The following is a 23,023-nucleotide window of genomic DNA, read 5'->3' as shown; positions in this document are numbered from 1 at the left end:
ATGGATTGGCATCATACTAGGCATGCGGGTACCTTAGCAAAATATGTTCATAATGATATACATTTTATGCAATTGAGGACCTAATTTGCATGATTTATGAGGAAATTGTATAATTTCATTGTTTTCCAATAACTGGACTTCAATAAATGTAACACATGCTACCTATGATAGGTGGAATATAAGCAGATACCAAATATGGTAATGAGGAACTTATTTGCATAATTTATGTAAAAATTGCAAAAACGCTTTATGATTAATAATGGGAATTTTATAATGGTGACATGTGTACGTTAGTCAATGATGAACAATACCATGCATAAATTATGTTAATGTGCTAGTCAATTGCATGAAATTTACGAAAGCTCTAAATTTTCATGGAGGTATGAGGTCGCCGAACTCTAGTTTGGTTTCGTATTGTTTTCTATTATCATTTCAGGTTTGGGAGGACAACTTGTAAAGGTGTTGAATACACCTGTTTTGTCCTCCCTTCCACTTGTTTTTGCATGTGGTACATGTAAATTCAAATAAAGAAATAAAGAAATAAAGAACTTACTCTGTCCTCAGCACCTGGTTACTGAGTCGTCTGTCCCACAGGTTCCTCTCAAACAGGGCTGTATTTATCGCATTTCCAAAGTGGTCACTGGCATTAACATCAAGCTGTATGTGAAGGGATCAAAATTCACATTGTAATGCTATTTGTTATACATCGATGGAAGTTAAGTTATTTGATATGTGAAAAAGCAATTACTCATGACATTAGACAAGCAACTGAATATGACTGTAGAAACGATCAGACTCAGATGTTTCAGATCGCATCCACTATCTTTCATCAGTGACATTCAGGAAATCTTGTTGTTTGACCAAGTCTGTAAATTGTACAAAACAGCTGCAAAATGAAAAAAAATTGCAATACTTTAGCTATTTGATTCTTACCCCAGAATAATACAGTCCCATTTTTTCTGCATTCATCAGCCAGTCAGGATACCCAATCTGGTCTACCAGTGCCTGGATCTAAAGAAAGTGCAGAAGGAAGTATACAATGTCATATCAATGTTTACAAAGACATTTGCATCATATCTAAAATCATAATGATCTAAATGTACATAAAAGTTTTGACGTATCTATTATGAGATTCTAACAGAATCTTACAGGGAAACTCAGATCACAAAATAAACATGATCACAGTAGCTAGTTGGTGCTGGAATTACAAGTCATTTCCTAGTGTAACCATGCTGTAAGTTTGATGAGGGTTCACCTTGCTTGCCGCCTTAGCCTGAGTGGCTGTATCCATCCAGCCAAGTTTGGAGATGCTGTCTGTTGTGACTCTCTTAATTCTGACAGCCACTTCCTCTGCCTTAAACAATCAGATCATGGTCACAGTCAATGTTTTGTTTTTGAATTTTCAAATGAATAAACAAAGTTTCAAACAAACAAAGTTTGCTAGACTTAGTTAAAGAAGGCATTGCAAAATTGTGCAATTTTTAACCAGAAAGTTGCAATTACCGTTAATATGTAAAATGCTCCACATTGTCATGTAGCACACAGTCATATACATGTACATTTAGAATCCTAAATAGTGTTTCAGTCTTAGGGCCAGTAGGTGGGTATTTTCAGATAAATATTTAGTAAACTGTCATCTGTAATACTGGCCTTACTGTTACCTGACCTCTTTTAAAGGAATCTGATAAAAGCGAATTTCAAATTAAGTGCAGGTCTCAATCCAGTTCAGCTCACTGAAGAGCTCATTCTTCTGCTGATTGTGACAGCGGACAGAATGCTATGATTGTACAGTATTCACAGGTCCATTGTACCAGGGAAGTTCCCCTAGCTCTGTTTGATAAGAACATTACACAGTGGACCGCAGCTAAGTGTCCTGTCCAAAGGACTGCAGCCCTTTTCCGTATTACTAAGCATTCATGTTGGGTGAGAGGCACAGCTGGGATTCAAACTCATGGCTTCTTGGTGCAGAAGCAGGGCAGCTAGCCACTTGACTACAAGCGCTACATAAAAATGATCGTTCCTGGTGGGATAGTTGTTGGAAAACTATGTTTCTGACAATGTTACAGGTAATTGTGAGCATAGATAAGCAGCCAAGCTTTATCTAGCCATTTGGATAACCATACAGAAATACTACAATACTCATGGTTTACAATCAGGTAGTTCCCATTCTAATCAGAACTAGGAGCGGAGACTTAGTGGAAGAGGTCACTAACTTTAAGTACCTAGGCTCCAACATGGAGAGCACGGAAAGGGACTTTGAAGTAAGAAAGGCCCTAGCCTGGAGAAGGTATCATAAACTGAGGAAAATCTGGACGTCTTGGCTACCACGTAAAATCAAACTGAAACTCTTCATTGCTACCGTAGAATCCATCCTATTACATGGTAGTGAAACATGGACACTTATCAAATCTACAACAAAAAGAGTAAATGGGTGCTATACGAGAATGCTCCGAATGTGCCTTAATATCTCCTGGGAGCAAAAAGTTACTAATGAACAACTATACCAAGATCTGCCACTAGTTACTGAGAAAATACGGACAAGAAGAATGAAATTGGCGGGTCACTGTATCAGGCATCCAGACACCAAGCCTCTAAGTTTGTACTCTGGGAACCATCAAAAGGGAAATGAAGCCGAGGAAGACCAAAACTAACCTTCATCGACAACCTGAAACACGACACCAACCTAACAGAAGTGAAGGAAATTAAGTCCCTGATGGAGGACGGGACGAGATGGAGAGCAATTTCAAGCCTGGTTCGAGCGGGAGCTCGGCCAAAGTAAAGTAAGGTAAGTTAACAATTGCTGTTTTGGATCGTTAAACAGCTAAGGATCAGCTGTGTCTTTGTAGACTTCAGAAGCTTTTATCTTGTAGTTTTCAACCCTTACAGAATTCAGTCAAAACTTGGCGACGTAAATAGACTTTTAAGCATTACTGGGAGTAAGGATTAGGGAGGTGATGTGAAGGGACCAAAACACAAATTACAAAACCGTTACTTACTTTATCTTTACTGTCATCAGCAAAGTGATCTCTGACATACAGAGAACTGAGCGCCCAGCGGAGTCTTTGGTGGGTCATCTCAAAACAGAGCTTCCACTTCTCAGGAAACTCTGATCTTCCCGTCACAGCTTCATAGAAGATGCTGCAGAAAATGTTAAGTGGAAGCCTCAGACTATATAATATACAAGGGCAAAGCATTTCATTTTTTGTGTGTTAAAAAGTAGTTGGTTTGTAAAGTTAAGTTATGTCATAATAATGTTGGTTGATAATAATGATAATCTATGTAATTAAGTCTTTTTTTCATAAACAACATTGGCCTGATTGATAATGGTGATAATGATCCTTCTAAAGACCTTCTCTTATTGCGCACTTTCAAGTGAAAGTTTCCTACCGATAGGCATGGACATAGTCTGAGCTCAGCTCCAGCACATACGTCTGGATCAGCCGCCACATCAGGTAGTTATGGTACTTCCTGTAGGGTAGGGTGTGCACATGTCATCTCACAACCATGGACTTAACATAGTTGAGAGGTACTGCGAGGGGTGATCAATAAGTTCTCAGCCTCACCCAGAAATAATAAGCACAACTCAAATTTCGAGGAACAACTTTATATTATGAAGCCTTTCATCAATATCCTCAAAATTTCAAATCATTGCAGTCATTACTTTCCAGGCATTCGTTTTTTGAAGATTAGAAGGTAAGTGTCGAGAAAAACAAGGGTGAATTGTGATCAAACATGTGTGGATCGAGTTCCTCATGCCGCAAATTCTCTGTCATTAACAAAAGACATTGTCTAAATGCTTGATAATGATTCTCTTCCTATTTCAAGCAGAAAGAAGTGAGTGTTTGACTTTCAGCAGCTCAGTTGACCCGCACACCTCAGTTCGCAGCTCAATTGTCCACGTTTGTTTCCTTCTCCCTTCTCTAACGTTACTGGGTGTCGCTTGCAAAGTAATGATCACACTAATTTGAATTTTGGTACACATTCATATAAGTCTTTATACTTGACATCTATGCTTCGAAATCTGAGTTGCGCTTATTATTTCTGGGTGAGGTCTAGAACTTATTGATCACCCCTCGTATTTGCTTTAACTCCCAAATGTCAAGAGCGGTCAAGCAGAAGCTGCTACAATGCATATTGCTAGTGACGAGAACATTTGATATACTCATTAACTTCATTAAGCCGTTCAACACTATGTTTTCTTTTAATGTTTATAAAGATGACCATTCGATCTGTCTGGTGGAGAAAACGTTTTCAGATGTATCTCAACAAGCTTTCCTATGGAGAGGTCTAACTGTGTTATCAGCCCATTATGATTCCAGACCTTAACTTGGGGCCAAAGCTGAAGATGTACTGTGCAACCTTCTGTACGTAGTCTTTCTCATACAATACAACCTGGAAGTCACCAGAGACACTAGCGGAAGGGAACAGGTGCTGAAAGAAGTCCACCCAATTCATCTGAAAAATAGGATATTTTCTGATTATTAATTTAGACCACTAAGATCAAGAGTGAATAGATTGCAACAGTAATGGTGCACAATGTAGTGGCTTAAAAAGAAGCTCTGATGAAACTATTTTTTTAGATTATATAATTGTCTGTCATTTTTAAAAAACTTTGTATCATGTGTATTCATATCGGTATAACAGTTAAAGTGATCCAGAACTCAGAGTTCCAGGGTTCAAATCCGCTACAATGCCACTGATGGTGTGTCCTTGGGAAAGGCACAAACACAGTCAAACATTTTCCATTTGACATAAAGATACAAACAGATATGTGCCAAATAGATTTATGATAACCAAGTTCAGATGTGTTGTTGTTCATGTCTTACCTGTGCCTGACTGCCAAGTTCAGACAAACTGATCTTGTTATCTCTCTGTGCAGGAGACGGGGGGCGTTGGGCACTGCGAGTGATCTGCAGAAGTCAGTGCACATTGTTTCTGCTTTATGCCTTCTTCATACAAAATACATTCGCTGTATACAACAGTTCATAACTAATGTTAATGCTTTGGTTGCTAGGGTTAAAAAAAGGACTTTTGCCATTGATGCAGGACCCCTATTTTTCGTCCCTTCTAATTCACCAGTGCCCCGGGCTTCCCAGAATTCGAACCAGGGTCTCCCAGTTAGCACTAATTGGAAGTAGGAGTTCACCTGTGAGGCTGCTACCAGTTGAGCGTCAGGGACATCTCTGTGATTAGTCATAGGTTTTGTTCTACAAAAGATTTGGCTTCACCCGTCTGTCAGAAGAGACGTAACATGGGGTATCGCATCTGAGGAGGTGCCTCACGAATGTTAAAGGGGAAGGGCTAGCTGCTCCTCCCTGTAAGAATGTACCCTGCGGTAGAAGTAGCAAGGAAACAAGGTGAACAAAAACAAGGATATTACTACTCACGTTTGCAAGCATTGTCTCAAAGTCAATGATATCTTCCACAAATGTGAGGATCCTGCTGATAACCTGCGTGTCGTTGACATCATAGTCTCTAGCCAGTAGAACTGCTACGGTCTTCATGTAATTCCTGTAGGCGTCTAGTCTCTGCAAACAGCCACGTGTTTCTTGTTATATGTCACAAACATGGCATTTGCACAACTGCCTGCATGAGATAAATTCTGGTATAACACAATATTTCTGCATTTAACTAATGTCAAAAGTACTATAATATCAGCATAGTGTATCAGGGAAAGCTGATACTTCTCATCGATCATGCAAGTAATTAAAGTAATCATGCAAGTAATCGAAAGTCTTCTCCATCAAAGTTATATTATGTTGCTTTTCCTTATTTGCTTGAATGCAAAATCCTCCAACACATAAAAAAAGGGACTAGATTTTGTCATTATTACACAAATTCATTCCTAATTTGCAAAATTTTTATTTGATTATACTAATGATTACCCAAGTTACCTAATTATGTGCCATAAACCTTAAACAAAAATCATAGGCCTAAAACTCACACCGGGCCCTTCACAAATACATGTAATGTAAGGCAACCATGGCCTCCTAGACCACTACCAACCTTTCTAGGATAGGAGCAACCTTAAGTTTTGTTTTCATCCCTTTTTTTCAAGTTAAGCAATCATTATTTTAGATTTTTTTTAAACTTCAATTGGTGTCCCCTTATGACGTTCAAAACTTACTTCACACACACACAAACTGACCAACAACAATTAGGCTTTTTATTTTCAACGAAGTAACAGAAGAAAATGATGACCTTTGTTGCCTATTCCCTTACTCTATAGACTATAAACATACCTGGGCACAGTTTGCAAAGTCTGGTGTTAGGTAGCAGGAAGCTGGCAGGGTCAGGCCAGCCTGGTCTATCTAATCAGGGGAAGAGAAACAAAGACGATGTTGATTGTTATCATAGCTGCTAAAATATTAGGTAAAAAATTGTAAAAATATAGGTTTACGTTTTTCCCTGTTGACATCGTTAAGATCATGTTAATACCATGATATATGATGACCCCTGAGAAGCCCAAAACTGATGCTTAACAATAAGTTTGGCAAAATAAAGATGCCATCAATATGAAGTCAAAGTTGTCAGGAAGGTTGAAGAAATGGCTTAATACACAAAACAGTAGTTCCTTCATTTTTGTTCTTTCACATCTTCTTCTTTGACTTTGGAATTGATTTTGGCATTCTACGATATCAGTATTTGATATCAACTTTACCATATCTTTGTGTAAACCCAAGTCATATTTTCTAAAGAAATGCTACCTGTCGTGTTAGCACATTGTTCTGAATGTTATCCTATACAAAAATATAACCTTAGACTAGGTTAAACATAGGTTGATGATTTTCCTTTGTCAGTGAGAAAATATCTGACTATTAGAAGTGAAAAAGTTAATACAGAAGATTGGTAATCTGAACAGGCCCTGTCCATGGTGCTGATCTAATTGTTAGAACCTGTCGAACATAAACTTGCCATTTCGATACATCTGATTGATGCAGAGCTTTATTCTTCTGACCTGGTTTCTTTCTTCTCCTGTTTTTGTTATATGTAGACTTACATGATTTGTAAATCTGACTAGATTAAGTGTACTTTTTATTCCATATCTTGACATTAAAGCAAAATGACATTGCTTTTGAATTGAGAGAAGGCCTGGGACATTTTTTTTTAAATTGCATATGACTCTCTTTAGAACTCTTCATTTTTGCACAGTTGTCATTGGGCACATGCTGTAGTATCCATTCTTGACAAATTTGTAGTTCTAGATAAAATGAGTTTGTATCAATATCTTACCTGCACTATTATCTGTTTAGGGTCATCAAAGTCCCTGTTCATGTATGTTCTGAACCAGGTTGTCACCCAGTAGTCTAACTGCACAGACTTCAGGGCCGTGTTTCTGTCCCAGGTGTCTGCCGGAATCAAAGTGCACTAGGTCACAACAATGTGATCACCTCCGGATCCCCTCCTAATACATTGTCAAAACTAAACTTGAATGGAAAGCTTCACCTGTGACGTTGGTTGACGTTGTAAAGATTTATACGCTATCAATGATCGATTAATGCTTACAAACAAGCTATTGATCAGATCAATCCATCTCCAGTTGAAACCAGCCAAACTTTCACATCAGAGGCCTTCAACCAACCGGAACTGATAACAATTACCGGGCACCTTTGAGCCATTGCTGACGTCATACTTCAAGTCCCACCCACAATCATCACGTTGATCATTATGGCACGTACACAAGGTACCCCCAATTGTAAGTTTGATCCACTCGCACCGGGAAGGACCCCTACTGTTTTCGATAAGTGCAGTGGGTTCTCGAGGAGTGGCTCTCCCAAACACGGGACCTCCAAAAGTCGTCCTATCCGAGGGACGGCTCTAGCCGAAGCTGGGTACTCACTTTTCACCTGAGTGAAGTGAGGAAAGTCGTGTAAGGTGCTTTTCTCAGGGGCACAAGATCGGGCACAGGGGCACATGGCAGGTTTTGAACCCAAAACCTCTTGGGCCTTTCAACAAAGCGTTGCCGATTACGCCACACAATTTTGGATTCAGGACATTTTAACTTGAGAAGGATCAGAAGACTGAGCAATTGCTTTGCACTTTACTTTATGTATGGAAATAGCCTGATAAGGATAAATTAATTGTTTGCTGCAGAGTCCACATTTTCCTCTAGAATAACACACAGGATTTCAAAGATAATGTGATCTTTGAGATATGTTACATGAAGATTTATCACTCTTTACTTTTACAAGTGATGCAGAAAATTCCCAGAAGTGTTTGACCCCATGTTAGGATTCAAACACTGGTAAGATTTCGTGCCCAAGCTGAAAAGGAGTCTAAATTTCCGTTAGAAACTTCTACTGGTCTCAAGGAGTTGAAAATGTACGTGATGATTAAAAGTAGTACAGATAAATTGTGCTTGCCTACCTGCTGATCCTGGCTGGTTCCCCAGTACGTACCAACCGTCAAGCTTCTGTATCACCCCCAGGAGAGGCCCGCCTCTTCGCTTTGTGTTCTCAAATTCATCCACACAAGCCTTGTAAAAGGTCTTCACCTGTAACGTAATATAACGATACAATTCTACATGCTTAGAAATGTAATGCTATAACAGCGTAACACAATTTCAGGGAAACCTGTGATTTCAAATTCTACCTTTGATGGCAATGTCAAGACTTAAATCTGAAATTCCTCGGTAAACATTGGATACCATTTGATTTATTTCATTCAACATTGTTTCAGTTGCTGCAAAACTGTATAGTTGCACACTAACAGACAAAAGCTACATTCTATGTAACGTTATGTTTTTGGTTGAACTCAGTGATTAGCAATCTCCAACAATCCGTGAATCCTGGCAGTGTCGCCCACCTGACATGCACGCTACTGGAAGGGTTGGAGTACTTAGGACGGGACGTTAAACCGCGGTTCGCTGTTCAATGTACTTAAATCTTGACGAAAAGAGCTGGTGGAATTTCTCCGACATAAGTAAATAATGGACCTGTAAATACTATACATAGAATCTCCCCTGCCACGACCAGTGGAAGAATAGCTTTTTAGTAAGCTTAGCTGGATTGACATCACTTGCACTCGCACTATTTGATATAGCCGCTGGGAACCGTTGTACAGCTACATTAGTTGATGTAGCTCTACAACTGTCGCTTATATCATTCTCTCCTATTCTTTGAAACGTGCATCCAACTTGGAAAAAACGGATTACGACAAAGTAATTCTTGAGTGTGGAATGATGAACCTAGTGTTAATGTTAAAGTTCTGTACTTTGGTAACATTAGCACCTTTTGATCAGCCAGTGTGTCCGAGAATGCGATGGGAGTGTCCAGAAGCCGGCGGATCTTTTCTGCATTCTGGTTGTAGATGTCCTGATGAACAGTCCTCTCCAGGTCGGATGGCGAGATGGGGTGGGTCAGCATCCAACCTCCACATGCATAGCTACACAAGGTCGTCATAAATCAAATATAAATCTTGCAGATTTACTTGGTCATCGTGTAAACCTAAATAATATGTCAGACAATGCCAAATTATATTTTATTCTCAGAGGTTCCTCATCGTTACCGTCTGTGTACAACTTTAAAACGACTCAACTCACGCAAACTTACATTGAGGATACTAAACGCTTCTAGCTCTACATGACTGTATCAGTCAAGTAGATATAGAAGTCCCAACTCTACTTTTGTTACTTCTCTTTTTCATATATACTCAATTAGACTAATTGATACTACTTAATGTCTTGGGGTGGTGGGAAATGGCGCACAGTTATGTTGACCTAAGTTACCTAAGTTCATTAATTCATTTGTATTTTGTTATGTGACGCTGTTAAAATAAGTTGTTAAACTTGAGTGCAGCGCCACATTGTCATTGTTATGTGTTTTTTAATAAAGAAAAAAATATAACTCCACAAAAGTGTTTAACGTTAGAGATGACTATTTGAAAATTTCTATTTTAAAAACATAACGCAGACATATAACGTTACATCTCACTCTTGGCCTTGTGCCATGCACGTTTGCTTCCTGTCAGTCTGCAGAAGGAATTCGGATGCAGGCCAGCTCAACCAAGTAGAGTTTCCATTATGTAACTATATATACGTCTTCACTTTGGTTTATCAAAAGAGACTTGCACATTCATACAATATGGACAACCTTTCCAATCCATATGGGCCCCATCCTAAGCGGTCGAGTGGCACAAGACTGTGTATTTGGTTCGAAGCTACAGATCTTGTGCCATTGGGAAACTAACATGAGTACAGTACCACGTTATCATAGTCTTAAAGTAAAATCTAAAAAGAATATCTTTTCCAAATTATCGGAGGCTTCAATAGTGCTATGTGTCATATCCTTTTTGTATATGCCATAACGAATAGACATGTTTCTTGTTTTTTATTTGGTCTGTGTTGCGCTTTTGATTGACTATGATATGATGAACAATGCGCATATACTGAATAGTGCCTACATTGGTGGCTTTTGAAACGAGAGATCTTATCATAAGATCAAATCAACTGAATAAACACCGTTTATGCTTTATTGGCCAAGATTACCTCACTAGCCAAAAGCTATAAACTAGAAGGGTTGGGTGTGCTCACGGCATACATGCATAACGCCTGTCTCATGGTCATCATCTAAATGTTCAGTTTACACTAGAGTTCCACGACCTCATACCTTCGTCATATGAATCTCTCTCATTAAAAAGCAATTGAAGTCTCTGATTGGCAAATTTATATGAATTCATTATCTCTTCTTTCTTAATCACACATGTTGCAAACATATTTTTTTCAGGAGACTATTCTAGTAGTTCCTTATCATGCAAATGATATCCGAATTTACATAATATATGTTGGGTGATATTTCTCTTGAATCAAGTTACATCCGTGCACTGAAATATATGTAGTCTGGGGTATGAAGTTACAGTCATTTATCACAATTGACTGCGGCATATATTGTCCTAACTGATCAAGCAAATAAGTGCAAATTAGTCTTCTTTGAAGTTATCCCCAGGTTGAAAACGATCCATCCCTTCTTGAGTTATCCTGTTTCAAATTCCGCAACTAAAACGCCCCATAGAGAAAGCCCAAACTGATGTCGCCCCTTTCCACACTACAAGATGTATCAACCATAAAAAAGTGATCAAAGCCATACATTGTACCCTGTGCGATTGTTGAGCAATAAATTCATTCATTCATTCATTCATTCATAGCTTACAGATATCAAAACCTCTACACCTATTCCACTGCAGTACCATAGAAAATCCCTAGGGGTTCAAAAGCTCATCATTTCGAGGTCTCATCAAGACATACCCACAATCCGCCTTACCCGTCTCTCGAATTTGTCGTGTTGTCCACAGACACAGACAGACCGACACACACACAGACACATACACGAACGAACGCGGCCGAAAACATCATCTTGGGAAAGGCAAGAAGATCTAACCAATGGCCCATGGAGGTCTACAACTTTCTTTACTCCATACATGTGGGATGCATGGGAAGCAATGGTTTATCAATGTGCAGCAAACTCGCTCCCCGAGATTTTGCCCTACATCTTAGCTCAAGGAACATACACAGTTGCTCAATTTCTTGTAGGCAAGATCCAGCTAGCCCCCCCAAAACATGTCTGTATATGTGTCAGGTGTTTACTCTCAATTATGACCAAGTCGAACACGTGCCTCTTACCTTCTCGCGAAGCAAAGTCACAGACAGAAGTTTTCAGGACATCTAGATTCGGATCTGAATTACTCAAGACTCCGGTCCAGTTCTTTAGAACTCCATCCCACCACATATTAGAACACTTTAAGAAGATCTACACTGCCGTACTCGATCAAAGATAAAGATCAACTTATCATATGGCACGACAAGGGATGTGACGTTTACAAATATATTTGCATGTTATAATTCCTCGAAATCTGCGAAGTCATGAACTAGCAAGCAAATGAGCAAAATGACGAGAAGAGTACCTGTAAAAGTCGTCACAAGGCCTGGCAGAGGAGTTGAGGTTTTGTAGGAGTTGGCTGGTGGCCTGCAGACAGCCGGCATCAGAGCAGGGGACTTGCACCGCGGTGGGGCCCGTCTGTCCGGCCGCCAAGACGCCCAGAACTATGGAGAGGACGAGAACAAGGACCAGCAGTCCCACCAGACATCCACCAATCACCACCTCCCTCCTGGTGAGACCCAGGCTAGTCATGACCGGCAGAGTCCACATCTTGGAGCTCCCGCCATCGCTAGCTTTGGTGCTGGGTCCGAACTCCGGCACAATGTTCTCCACATCATCAGTGTGCTTGTCATAAGACACGTCTGTCGTGGTCGCCATTTTCTCTGAAACTGCAAAATGGTCGCGGCGACACTTGTACTATCGGTAAATCTACTGCAAGTGTCGAGACGAAGGTCGTAAATATCATGGCTCAAGTGCCACAAACCTTTATAAACAACTGCGTAAGACGTTTTGCCAACACCATTATGTGTGTGTGGTTTGTTTCACCGTGGGGACAATTCACACCTTTACCATCATGAAATAAACTTAAAGATGTAGCTACTCATTGGCAGTGTGATATTCCTGTTGTTTGATAACGTAAATAGAGTGTTTGCGATGTGCATCGCGGTAGAAAACCGCACAGTGGAGATGGCACCAAGGACTAGAAGTGTCCTTATACCCGCCTCACATTAGGCGCGATTCGATCGGAAGACTAGTTTACGAGCTCTAAATGACATTTTCGTGAGTAAGACGTCCGGTGTTCTCACGATCATCTTGCGATTTTTAGGGATCGCCGGCAATTTTCAGGAGTCTTACGACGGTCGCGGTGCAGCGAAACATGTTCTTAACATAAGCGACAAGTCGCAGGAGATCTCCGAGATCGCAGAGCTCGTTACCGAGTCGCAGATCGTGCGTGCAAATCGTGCGTACCTCGCAAGGGTATCGGTCAATAGTCTTGCGTCAATTCAACGATTGAAGACCGATAGGCGAACACAGACATAGTTATTAATCATCGAACGCAAATCGGATGGCGAACGCCCGTTAGTCGGGCGACATTCGGGCGACGTTCACCCGACTTCCGATTGTTTACAAATATAGAATTTCTGGGAATGTGAGGGTAATTCTAACATTGTGGCCCCTGTGGCAGTATGTAGGCTGGCTTTGTGACACACTTTCCTTTCTTGTGTCATTTCTATTATGCCCGCGCATTCCATTCATTGGTTAAAAAGATTCCGACAACAAAATAAGCAACATTTATTGATCTCTTGCCTTTTTTGAGGAACGTTTTGTATTCCCTTGTCCGCGTGCAAGAGGTCATGGGAAGTTCATTATCATAGATTTATTCACCGTCGATCGCACGAGGCTCGCTTATATGTGAGGGGAACAGGTTTTGGGCGAAAAATACGCAAGACCATCTTAAGATCTTAAAATCAGCCGACCTTTCTGCGATCGCGAAGTACGTCCGAAGATCGTATATAATGTGAGGCGGGTATTATACCCCTGTCACATTGGGCGAAAATCGATCGGACGACGATTCTCTGGCAATCGCCCGAACCTCGCTTATGATAATAACTTTATTGCACAACAATTGTACAAGGTACAAAGTATGGCTTATATGTGACCAGGACGGTTTTCAGGTGAAAGATACGCGCAACCCTCTGTCGATCTTAAATATGGCCGATCTTCCATCGATACACCCGAAGATCGTGGATAATGTGACAGGGGTATTATTGATGTGGACGTCAAAATATCCCGGTGCTTACCGTTTTGCCTTGTAACACCAACTCAGTGTTGTACCACTAACACGCTATGTAAACACTTCAACACGCTATCCAATGGTACTTGAAGTCCGGTAAGTCAAATTCCAACACGAATGAACAATGGTGTGGCAAACAATGAGGATCCATAGTGTTGTTGACATTTTCTTCGGTAACGGTTCTTGTGACTTCGTAAAATCTACATGGAGACTGTCCGAGTGACCCTCCAGGGCCTGAAATGTCAACACTTGGTTAAGTTTAACTCGTCAAGTATAGTTTGAGACATATATATGACATGAGCAGGGATGGCGGTGCCTTGCACTAGTGCTAAATTATGGTGACTTGATTGTTTTACTACCGTAAAAGAGATTATGTCAAAGGAGAATGTGTGAGTGAGTCAGTCAGTCGGTAAGTGAATGAGTGAGTGAGTGAGTGAGTGATTCAGTGATATTCAGTGCAGTTGTCGATTTATTGTTCCTGCTGCCTCATTAGATATGCAACTAAGGCTGTAATTTGCATAATCCATTTTATTCATGGTCTTTTTAACCAAAATTACATATATTGTACACGTATGTGTAAAAAGTCCTTGCATCCTGCATAATTCAATGTGTACATTTCATGATAAATAAAAAAAATACTTTACATAACCTATGCAAAGTTTACTTTTCGTAATCTGAAAAGTTATCCATAAACAGCTTTACGTCACAGCATAAAATCAATTACTTTGACGTGTAACATTGGCAAGACACGACCTTATTTTGCGATTCAATACGACCAATGGAAATCTAATGCTTGCCAGTTTTCCCGTGTTTGTATTGTAGACATCGTTCTCGAATACGTCATGAGGAACGCCACTGGTTCTGAAGAAGATTCCAGAATAGGCGTGGGTACCGGTACGGCGTACCGGTGTGACAGCGATCTCGCTTGCGCGTAGATCAACTTGCGCGTAGATAGTGTTTATAATAAGAAACTATTATTCACGTGTGTTTTTGTTAGTGCTTTGGAAATGTTTCCAGCACAAGAAAGAAAACACTGTGACAAATTGAAAATATATAGCTGACGTATTCCGTACCATAGACGGTGTTGATTTATACGTTCGCAGTAGCACTGTTTTTATGCCACCTCAGCAGCAAAAATTGTCTTTTTCATTTCAATGTCATGTTTGCACCGAACAATATAGTATCGACTTTCGGGGTATGACATCTTACGGTACGGTAATAAGGTGCCATATAGGTACCAGGTAACACACCATATACGTTACTCCCCAGGTGCAGTATAGTACCAGGTAGCGCAACTGTAATATGTAGTAACCAGCTGCTCTTGGGGGGGGGGGGGCGAAAACGCTAAAGGGGGGCGAAAACGCTAGTGATCTCGCTGGGGGGGCGAGATCGCTGTCACACCTGTCTAAAACCAGTTTATTCTCATTGACCCGGTCCAAAAAAACCGGACCTGAAAAATTCGGTGGACCCGATGTAGGACCCATTTGAAAAATAACAGGTTATATGATCAGGCATTCCCACGTTTTCGGGGTTACCGGTCGAGGCAAATTCCAGCGAAGTAAAGTCTATAGTCATTTTTACCAACTTTTACAGTCCTGAGTACCGAGTAGAGTAGAGTAGAGTAGAGTCTTCAGGCTCAGGTAGGAACTGCAGTTCCAGTTTATGCCGCTCTTTCCTTTCTAAGTCACTGACATCCCAGGTAATTGCGGGTCGTCCAGGGCTCTAAAGTTGTAATACACGCTGTGTTTCTTCATGTGGTTGTCTAGTCTTTCCTTAAAGCAGTTTACACTTGGGGATGTCACCACCGGCTCTGGTAGATTGTTCCACCATGAGACAACTCTGATGCAGAAGAAGTGTGATCTTCTGTTACTTTTCGACGCTTGTCTCTTAATCCGGAGGCAGTGACCCCTTGTTCTTGTGCTCGTATTTAACTCAAACGGACATGAAGTGTCGTATATCCCATGTAGGAACTTGTAGGTGTTTATCAGGTCCCCCCTAAGTCTCCTATAGACCAGCGTAGGTAAGTTTAGAGCCTTCAGTCTCTCTTCATAGGGTAGACTTCTAAGGCCGGGAACTCTCTTCGTTGCTCTCTTCTGTACCCTTTCTAGATCCAGGGCCAGCTTCCATGTGTAGGGGGACCATGCAGGAGCCCCATACTCCAGCTGGGGACGAATGAGCGACTTATATAGGAGTAGGAACACCTCCTTATCTACATAGGCAAAAGTCCTCCATATGAGACCTGCGATCTGATTTGCCTTATTACAAATGTTGGATATATGTTTGCTGAAACTCAGCTCCTTGTCAACAGTAATACCCAAGTCCTTTTCCTGTTGTGTAAATTCCAGTAGGGTACGAGTCTCATTATCCAACATTGAGTATGTGTAGTCAGGGTGTCCTTTTCCCAGTCTTATTACTGTACATTTCATGGGATGAAAGCTCAACTGCCATTTTATTGCCCAGTCCTGAAGTACTTGAAGGTCCCTCTGCAATTTGTTGCATTCTTCCCTTTGTACTACTGATCTATATAACTTAGTGTCGTCTGCAAAGAGCTTCAGCTTACTCTGCACAATTTCCGGCATGTCGTTGACAAAAATAGTGAAGAGCACCGGACCCAGGACGCTCCCCTGGGGAACTCCGCTTGTTACTTCGGCCCATTCTGATTTTTCCCCATTGACACAGACTCTCTGTCTCCGTCCTGACAAAAAAGATTCAATCCAATTTAAAAGGTTTCCCGTGATCCCGTAGCTTTGTATTTTGGCTAATAGTCTCTTAATTGGTACTGAATCAAAAGCCTTGCGGAAGTCGAGATAGACCGCGTCAACGGGTGTTCCTCGGTCAAGCCACTCTGTCCACTCGTCTAAGCACTCCAACATCTGAGTGGTAGTAGATCTTCCTGGCAAGAAGCCATGTTGGTGTGGTGTAAAGAGATTGTTTACCTTCATATGCTTGACAATGGCGTCTCTAATCAACCCTTCCAGAATTTTTCCTACTACTGAGGTCAGGCTAACCGGGCGGTAGTTACCGGGTGATTTCTTACAACCCTTTTTGTAAATTGGCGTGACATTAGCGGTTTTCCAGGCATCGGGGAGTTTGCCTTCTTGTACAGTCTTGACGTAGAGAATCTGCAGTGGAACAGTGCAGAGGCAGGTATCTTTGTAAGATGTTTAAAACGCCAGTGGGAGTCGAATACTACACAAAACAGATCTCTTTGTAGCAAAATGGACCATTGTTTTGAGTATCGTCCTTTCACAAGTTTTCACGTAATGAATCAGGTTCAGGTCTGGGCCTGATCCTCTGGACCTGAACAGGACCTGGACCTGAATTTTCTGTACCAGTGCCCACCCCTATTCCAGAACGTGTTTGGCGCCCCTTCACTTTGCGACATTGTATTGTACTTTGACAAGTGACAAGTACAAGTTGTTAGCTTGCCTCACATACAAGTATGTTATGGACCCAGTGACGTTTAACCAGTGCGTTTGCTTGGTCGTTTCTTTCCACAGAAAATTGACCAGTATTATTTCTGATTTCTTTTGTAATAAAAAGCTAAAGAAAAACATTCACACACACTAATACACATGCAACCACACATATACATACATGTAAAAATGCACAGACATAGTGCTGAAGCGAATCAATTCGCACGAAGAAGGCGGCAACCTTTTAGATATACTCTATTACACACGGCTTTCATTGTCTACATCTAACATCAACTCTCATAATTCCACTGGATGCCATAATAACACCACTTGATACATTTGTACATGAATATAAAGTGATTTAAAGTGATGTACCAATGCAGAATCAGTAATCTTGGGTACACGTTATAAACGTTATGCTATTCAGATATTAAGGCGTTCAAGGCACTATTGAAAAGGCATCTATGACAATATTTTTGATGTGGCGGCAGTATGACACCCAGTGTCCATTCATTAATAATAGAGTTAGTGTCATTCCTCGCAAGGTCTGTCTAATCAAGGAGGTTAAAAAAACTCACTTAGTAATCACTTAACAGTTTGGACGTTTCGATTCTCTCTATGTTTTGATACGCAGTGTAAGTCTGATCCTAGTATTTTTTTAATCATAAAAAATCTCTTGTCTATATATCCCTTTATGAGGTTAATTTCGATATTTCTATTTCTAAGAGTTGTCTGTTCCAAATATTGACTCATTACGCAATTTTTATCTTTAACGAAAGTTAATTTTCAAGTTCATTCCCGGAGACTAATTGCAAGTACATGTTGGAAACATGGAAGACATACATGTTCACACACAGTCATTAATTGTAATGTAATAACATCAAATCAACCTTTGGGCTGCGACTGTAGTGGCATGGCGTTGTGTTCTCAGTAAAAGCCAATGCAAACATTTTCCTCCTCATTCCTTGATATGATTTTTTCTGACACACTGCTGGTATGACAGCGACACATACAGTTCTGATTTGGCTTTATTGCGACGCTGGCCGTTACGATTAGTTTCGAAACGAAAGTGACGACATAAGAATGGATGTCTATGAAATTACAATGTTCTAGAACGGTTGTCAAGCAAAGCTTCTCCTCCGCTAGCTCCAAACACCGGCCTGTATACAGTGTACAACGCCGTCGTCATGACGGGGCGGTGCCAGTTCACCAGTCTGGACTGGGAACCAGCGGTCCATGCCCATCCCGTGATGACCGGGCCCATATCCCTCACGCCCCGCCCAGGCAGAACAGTTGATTCCGTCCGAGGGAAAATGGGCAGCTTGTACCAGAAAGCCAAGTCTCTCTTCACCACAACCAGCCTGGATCCCGCTATTCTGGAGTGCCGCCAACATGGCTACATTTTGCTGGGGAAAAGTTTGGGCTCGGGGTCTTACGCCAAGGTGATACTCGCTGAAGTAACGGCTGGAGTTCTGTTGAACAACAAGGCTCTGGAGAGCGAAGTACAACAAGAAGGCCATAACAAGGTATGGAGGGAGTTATTGTAAATGCAGAAACTTTCGCGGTGGTTTAATGTTCGCGGTTTTCGCGAACATTTTTCCTTGGCAGTAAAAGAGGCTACAGAGCATGGTGCTACCACGAATTTGAAACCACCGCGAAATTAAATCCCCGCGAACTTAAAAACATTTACAGTATCTTTGACTATTAGGGCATGGTTTCGTGTGCTTCGCTCTAAAAAAATTAGCGTTTCATCGTGGCCAACGCTAGCATGTGAAGAAAATAGTCGTAAAAGCAAAACAAAAGTCATTATAAAATCTAAGTGGTCAGCGGACGGAGGAACATTGAACAAATGACTGAGCACACTGACCATGGTATACAACTCTGCGCCGTAACATTACTCTTCTTTTTGGCAGAAAAATAGCTAACCTTTGCATCTTAAAATTTGCTATGCAAAACTCAGGAAGTCCAAACACCTTGTAATGTTTGTCCCACCCAGTGTCCATACTGGAAAGACAAATCATAGGGTGTACATAGGGTTTGTTCATAATCTCTGTTGTTGCTTCTCTCAGGTTGCTGTCAAGATTATATTGAAGGCGAAGGGGAACGTAAAAGAAGAAGAGTATATAAGGAAGTTTGTACCTCGTGAAATCACTGCGATGAGGAAACTGTCAGCTCACGACAATGTGGTACGTTGTACAACGTTACATGTTTTGTTTATGTATCTATCCATGGTGCTGAAGGCCCTTCCCTTTCCCTCACGCCAACGCACCTGCCCCTGGTATTAATACAACCCTCGACCCTACCCCTGGTACTACAGAACCCTTACCCTCATGCCAACGCACCTGCCCCTGGTATTACTACAGACCTCATCCCTACCCCTGGTACTACAGAACCCTTACCCTCATGCCAACGTACCTGCCCCTGGTATAACTACAGACCTCACCCCTACCCCTACTATCACGCCAACGTACCTGCCCCTGGTATTACTACAGACCTCACCCCTACCCCTGGTACTACAGAACCCTTACCCTCATGCCAACGCACCTGCCCCTGGTATTACTACAGACCTCACCCCTACCCCTGGCACTCCAGACCCCTTACTATCACGCCAACGCACCTGCCCCTGGTATAACTACAGACCTCATCCCTACCCCTGGTACTACAGACCCCTTACCCTCACGCCAACGTACCTGTCCCTGGTATAACTACAGACCTCATCCCTACCCCTGGTACTACAGACCCCTTACCCCCATGGCCCTGGTATTACAACCCCTCCCTTACACCAACGCGCCTGCCTTGGTACTACTGACACACCCATTGTATTACATGCACAAACCCGGCCATATATATGTACTAGTCCTTACACAAACACACATGTCCTTGATACTTAAAACTCCCGCTTTCACACAATCGTACATTTTTTGTATTGTACACTGCTTCCACTTTTTACACACGAACGTGTATGTCCTTGGTACCAAAAATTCGTTCTGGAGTCACACAAGCGTTCATTCCGTCCTTGGTACTGAACACTCCTCCGGCAAGAACACAAACGTGCATTTTATCGGTACCGAACATTCCCACCTTTTCACAAACGTTCACCACTTCAACTCTTTCGTACGGAAACACCTGCTCTTACACAAATGAAGATGTCCTTGGTACTGTACACTCCTGCTACAGTCCCATAAACGTGCACGTCCTTGGTACTGAAGGCTCCTTCCGCAGTCACATAAATGTTCATGTCAATGGTACTGAAGACTCCTCCCGTGGTCACACAAACGTGCCTGGCCTTGGTACTGAACACTCCTCCTTTAGTCACACAAACGTGCCTGGCCTTGGTACTGAACACTCCTCCCTTGGTCACACAAACGTGCCTGGCCTTGGTACTGAACACTCCTCCCTTGGTCACACAAACGAGCCTAGCCTTGGTACTGAACACTCCTCCTTTAGTCACACAAACGTGCCTGGCCTTGGTACTGAACACTCCTCCTTTAGTCACACAAACGTGCCTGACCTTGGTACTGAACACTCCTCCTTTAGTCACACAAACGTGCCTGACCTTGGTACTGAACACTCCTCCTTTAGTCACACAAACGTGCCTGGCCTTGGTACTGAACAATCCTCCCTTGGTCACACAAACGTGCCTGGCCTTGGTACTGAACACTCCTCCTTTAGTCACACAAACGTGCCTGACCTTGGTACTGAACACTCCTCCTTTAGTCACACAAACGTGCCTGGCCTTGGTACTGAACACTCCTCCCTTGGTCACACAAACGTGCCTGGCCTTGGTACTGAACACTCCTCCCTTGGTCACACAAACGAGCCTAGCCTTGGTACTGAACACTCCTCCTTTAGTCACACAAACGTGCCTGACCTTGGTACTGAATACTCCTCCCGCAGTCACACAAACGAGCCTAGCCTTGGTACTGAACACTCCTCCTTTAGTCACACAAACGTGCCTGACCTTGGTACTTAACACTTCTCCACCAGTCACACAAATGTGCACGTCATTGGTAATGAACACTTCTCCCGCAGTCACACAAACGTGTCTGACCTTGGTACTGAACACTTCTCTCGCAGTCACACAAACGTGCTTGACCTTTGTACTGAACATCCCTCCCGCAGTCACACAAACGTGCCTGACCTTTGTACTGAACATCCCTCCCGCAGTCACACAAACCTGTCTGACCTTGGTACTGACCACTCCTCCCGATCCCACAGTCACACAAACGTGCCTGGCCTCGGCACTGAACACCCCTCCCGCAATCACACAAACGTGCCTGACCTTGGTACTGAACACTCCTCCCTTAGTCACACAAACGTGCCTGCTCTTGGTACTGAACACTCCTCCCTTAGTCACACAAACGTGTCTGGCATTAATTTTGGTACTGAACACTTCTCCCGCAGTCCCCAAAACGTGCCTGACCTTGGTACTGAACACTCCTCCGTTAGTCTCACAAACGTGCCTGGCCTTGGTACTGAACACTCCTCCCACAGTCACACAAACGTGCCTGGTCTTGGTACTGAACACTCCTCCTGCAGTCACACAAACGTACCTGGCCTTGGTACTGAACGCTCCTGTCGCAGTTATGCAAACGTACCTGACCTTGGAACTGAACTGTCCTCCGTTAGTCACACAAACGTGCCTGACCTTGGTACTGACCACTTCTCCCGCAGTCACACAAACGTGCTTGACCTTGGTACTGAACACGCCTCCCGAAGTCACACAAACGTGCCTGACCTTGGTACTGAACACTCCTCATTAAGTCACACAATGTATATGACCTAGGTACTGAAGTAAAACTGAACACAATGTGCCTGTCTAGTTATTATATCTATTTGATCGTTGACTTCCTGTACTTCTCCTGCCTAAGACTGTTGGAAAGATCTTTGTGAACTGTAGCTAATGTCACAGGTTATGATCGAAACGAATACGCCATCAAATTATTTTAGGTTTGTTATATATATGTACTCTGTTATTTCAGATCCGCCTGTATGACCAGTTTGACTCTAGTGCCCGGAGGTACCTAGTTATGCAGTACGCCTCTAATGGAGACATGCTGGGCTTCATCAACAAGTGGCGGGCGGGGAGCCTGGTGGGGCTGCCCGAGGCTGTGGTCCGCAGGTTCCTCCGGCAGATCCTGAGTGGTTTGAACTACTGCCACGAACAACGCGTTGTTCACAGGTGTGTTGGACGTACATCCCTTTTAAACAGAGGCGTCGGGCGTGGCGTAACTGGTAGAGCGTTCGGCTTGGAATCTATAGGTCTTGAGTTCGATCCCCGCCGTGCCTCCGACGTTGTGCCCTTGGCACACGACCTTCCTCACTTCACCCAGGTGTAAAAATGGGTACCTGGCTTCGGTCGGGGAGGTAAAAGGCTACCTTTATCTTCTGTCTGTACCGTGTATGTGACACTGTTAATATAAGTTCTTTTAAAAACTTGAGTGCAGTGTCACATTGTCCTCGTCTTTTCGAAAGCAAATAGAAAAAGCATTTAGTGACAAAGCATTGCACTGATCCCCACGGTCACTCAGTCTCTCCATGGCCCCTCTTCTTAGATTGGATGTACTCTTTATTTGCTTTAAACAGGCAAATGCACACGAGTTAGCAAGTTATTTTAACAGTACCACATAAGACAGACAAAAGGTAACGTTAAATGTAGTCCCACAGCCTTTTTGAGGCCGAAGGGCAGTGGGATGTCATCCACAGTGTCTCAAGCACGGTATTGGAAGACAGATTCCATCCCTCTCCTTCCATCACCCATTTTCACACCTGAGTGGGGAGAGAAAAGTCGTAATAAGTGCCTTTCCCAGTTGGGTATACGATCGGGTTCTGGACCGGAAGCCCTGCAGTTATACCCCCTCACATTAGGCGAAAATCGATCGGACGACGAGTCTGCGAGCTCTAAATTACGAGGAGGCATGACCCTGCTGCCGACGAAG

General features: G+C 42.4%; 2 protein-coding genes across 2 annotated transcripts in view; one reads left to right on the top strand and one right to left on the bottom strand.

Moving 5' to 3' along the window:
* The window catches only part of LOC118426696 (endothelin-converting enzyme 1-like), a 21,353-nt gene extending 9,059 nt beyond the window's left edge, over window positions 1–12,294 (bottom strand). Inside the window, exons 1-13 of the mRNA XM_035836225.1 lie at window positions 11,899–12,294; window positions 9,231–9,384; window positions 8,368–8,494; window positions 7,234–7,349; window positions 6,243–6,311; window positions 5,388–5,528; window positions 4,827–4,910; window positions 4,322–4,455; window positions 3,388–3,468; window positions 2,997–3,138; window positions 1,256–1,354; window positions 934–1,011; window positions 554–657 (exon numbers count right to left, since the gene is read on the bottom strand). Coding sequence (XP_035692118.1) covers window positions 554–657; window positions 934–1,011; window positions 1,256–1,354; window positions 2,997–3,138; window positions 3,388–3,468; window positions 4,322–4,455; window positions 4,827–4,910; window positions 5,388–5,528; window positions 6,243–6,311; window positions 7,234–7,349; window positions 8,368–8,494; window positions 9,231–9,384; window positions 11,899–12,251 — 1,682 coding nt within the window. The 5' untranslated portion in view covers window positions 12,252–12,294. The remainder of the gene's footprint in view (window positions 1–553; window positions 658–933; window positions 1,012–1,255; window positions 1,355–2,996; window positions 3,139–3,387; window positions 3,469–4,321; window positions 4,456–4,826; window positions 4,911–5,387; window positions 5,529–6,242; window positions 6,312–7,233; window positions 7,350–8,367; window positions 8,495–9,230; window positions 9,385–11,898) is intronic.
* A 5,734-nt stretch (window positions 12,295–18,028) lies between these two features.
* LOC118426694 (testis-specific serine/threonine-protein kinase 5-like) overlaps window positions 18,029–23,023 on the top strand; it is a 12,138-nt gene continuing 7,143 nt past the window's right edge. Inside the window, exons 1-3 of the mRNA XM_035836222.1 lie at window positions 18,029–18,610; window positions 19,154–19,270; window positions 22,067–22,266. Coding sequence (XP_035692115.1) covers window positions 18,272–18,610; window positions 19,154–19,270; window positions 22,067–22,266 — 656 coding nt within the window. The 5' untranslated portion in view covers window positions 18,029–18,271. The remainder of the gene's footprint in view (window positions 18,611–19,153; window positions 19,271–22,066; window positions 22,267–23,023) is intronic.

The sequence above is a fragment of the Branchiostoma floridae genome, chromosome 11 (assembly GCF_000003815.2).
Source record: "Branchiostoma floridae strain S238N-H82 chromosome 11, Bfl_VNyyK, whole genome shotgun sequence".
Taxonomy (NCBI): Eukaryota; Metazoa; Chordata; class Leptocardii; order Amphioxiformes; family Branchiostomatidae; genus Branchiostoma; species Branchiostoma floridae.
The sequence above is the reverse complement of the archived record's forward strand: the minus strand, read 5'-3'. Positions and strand labels throughout refer to the sequence as shown.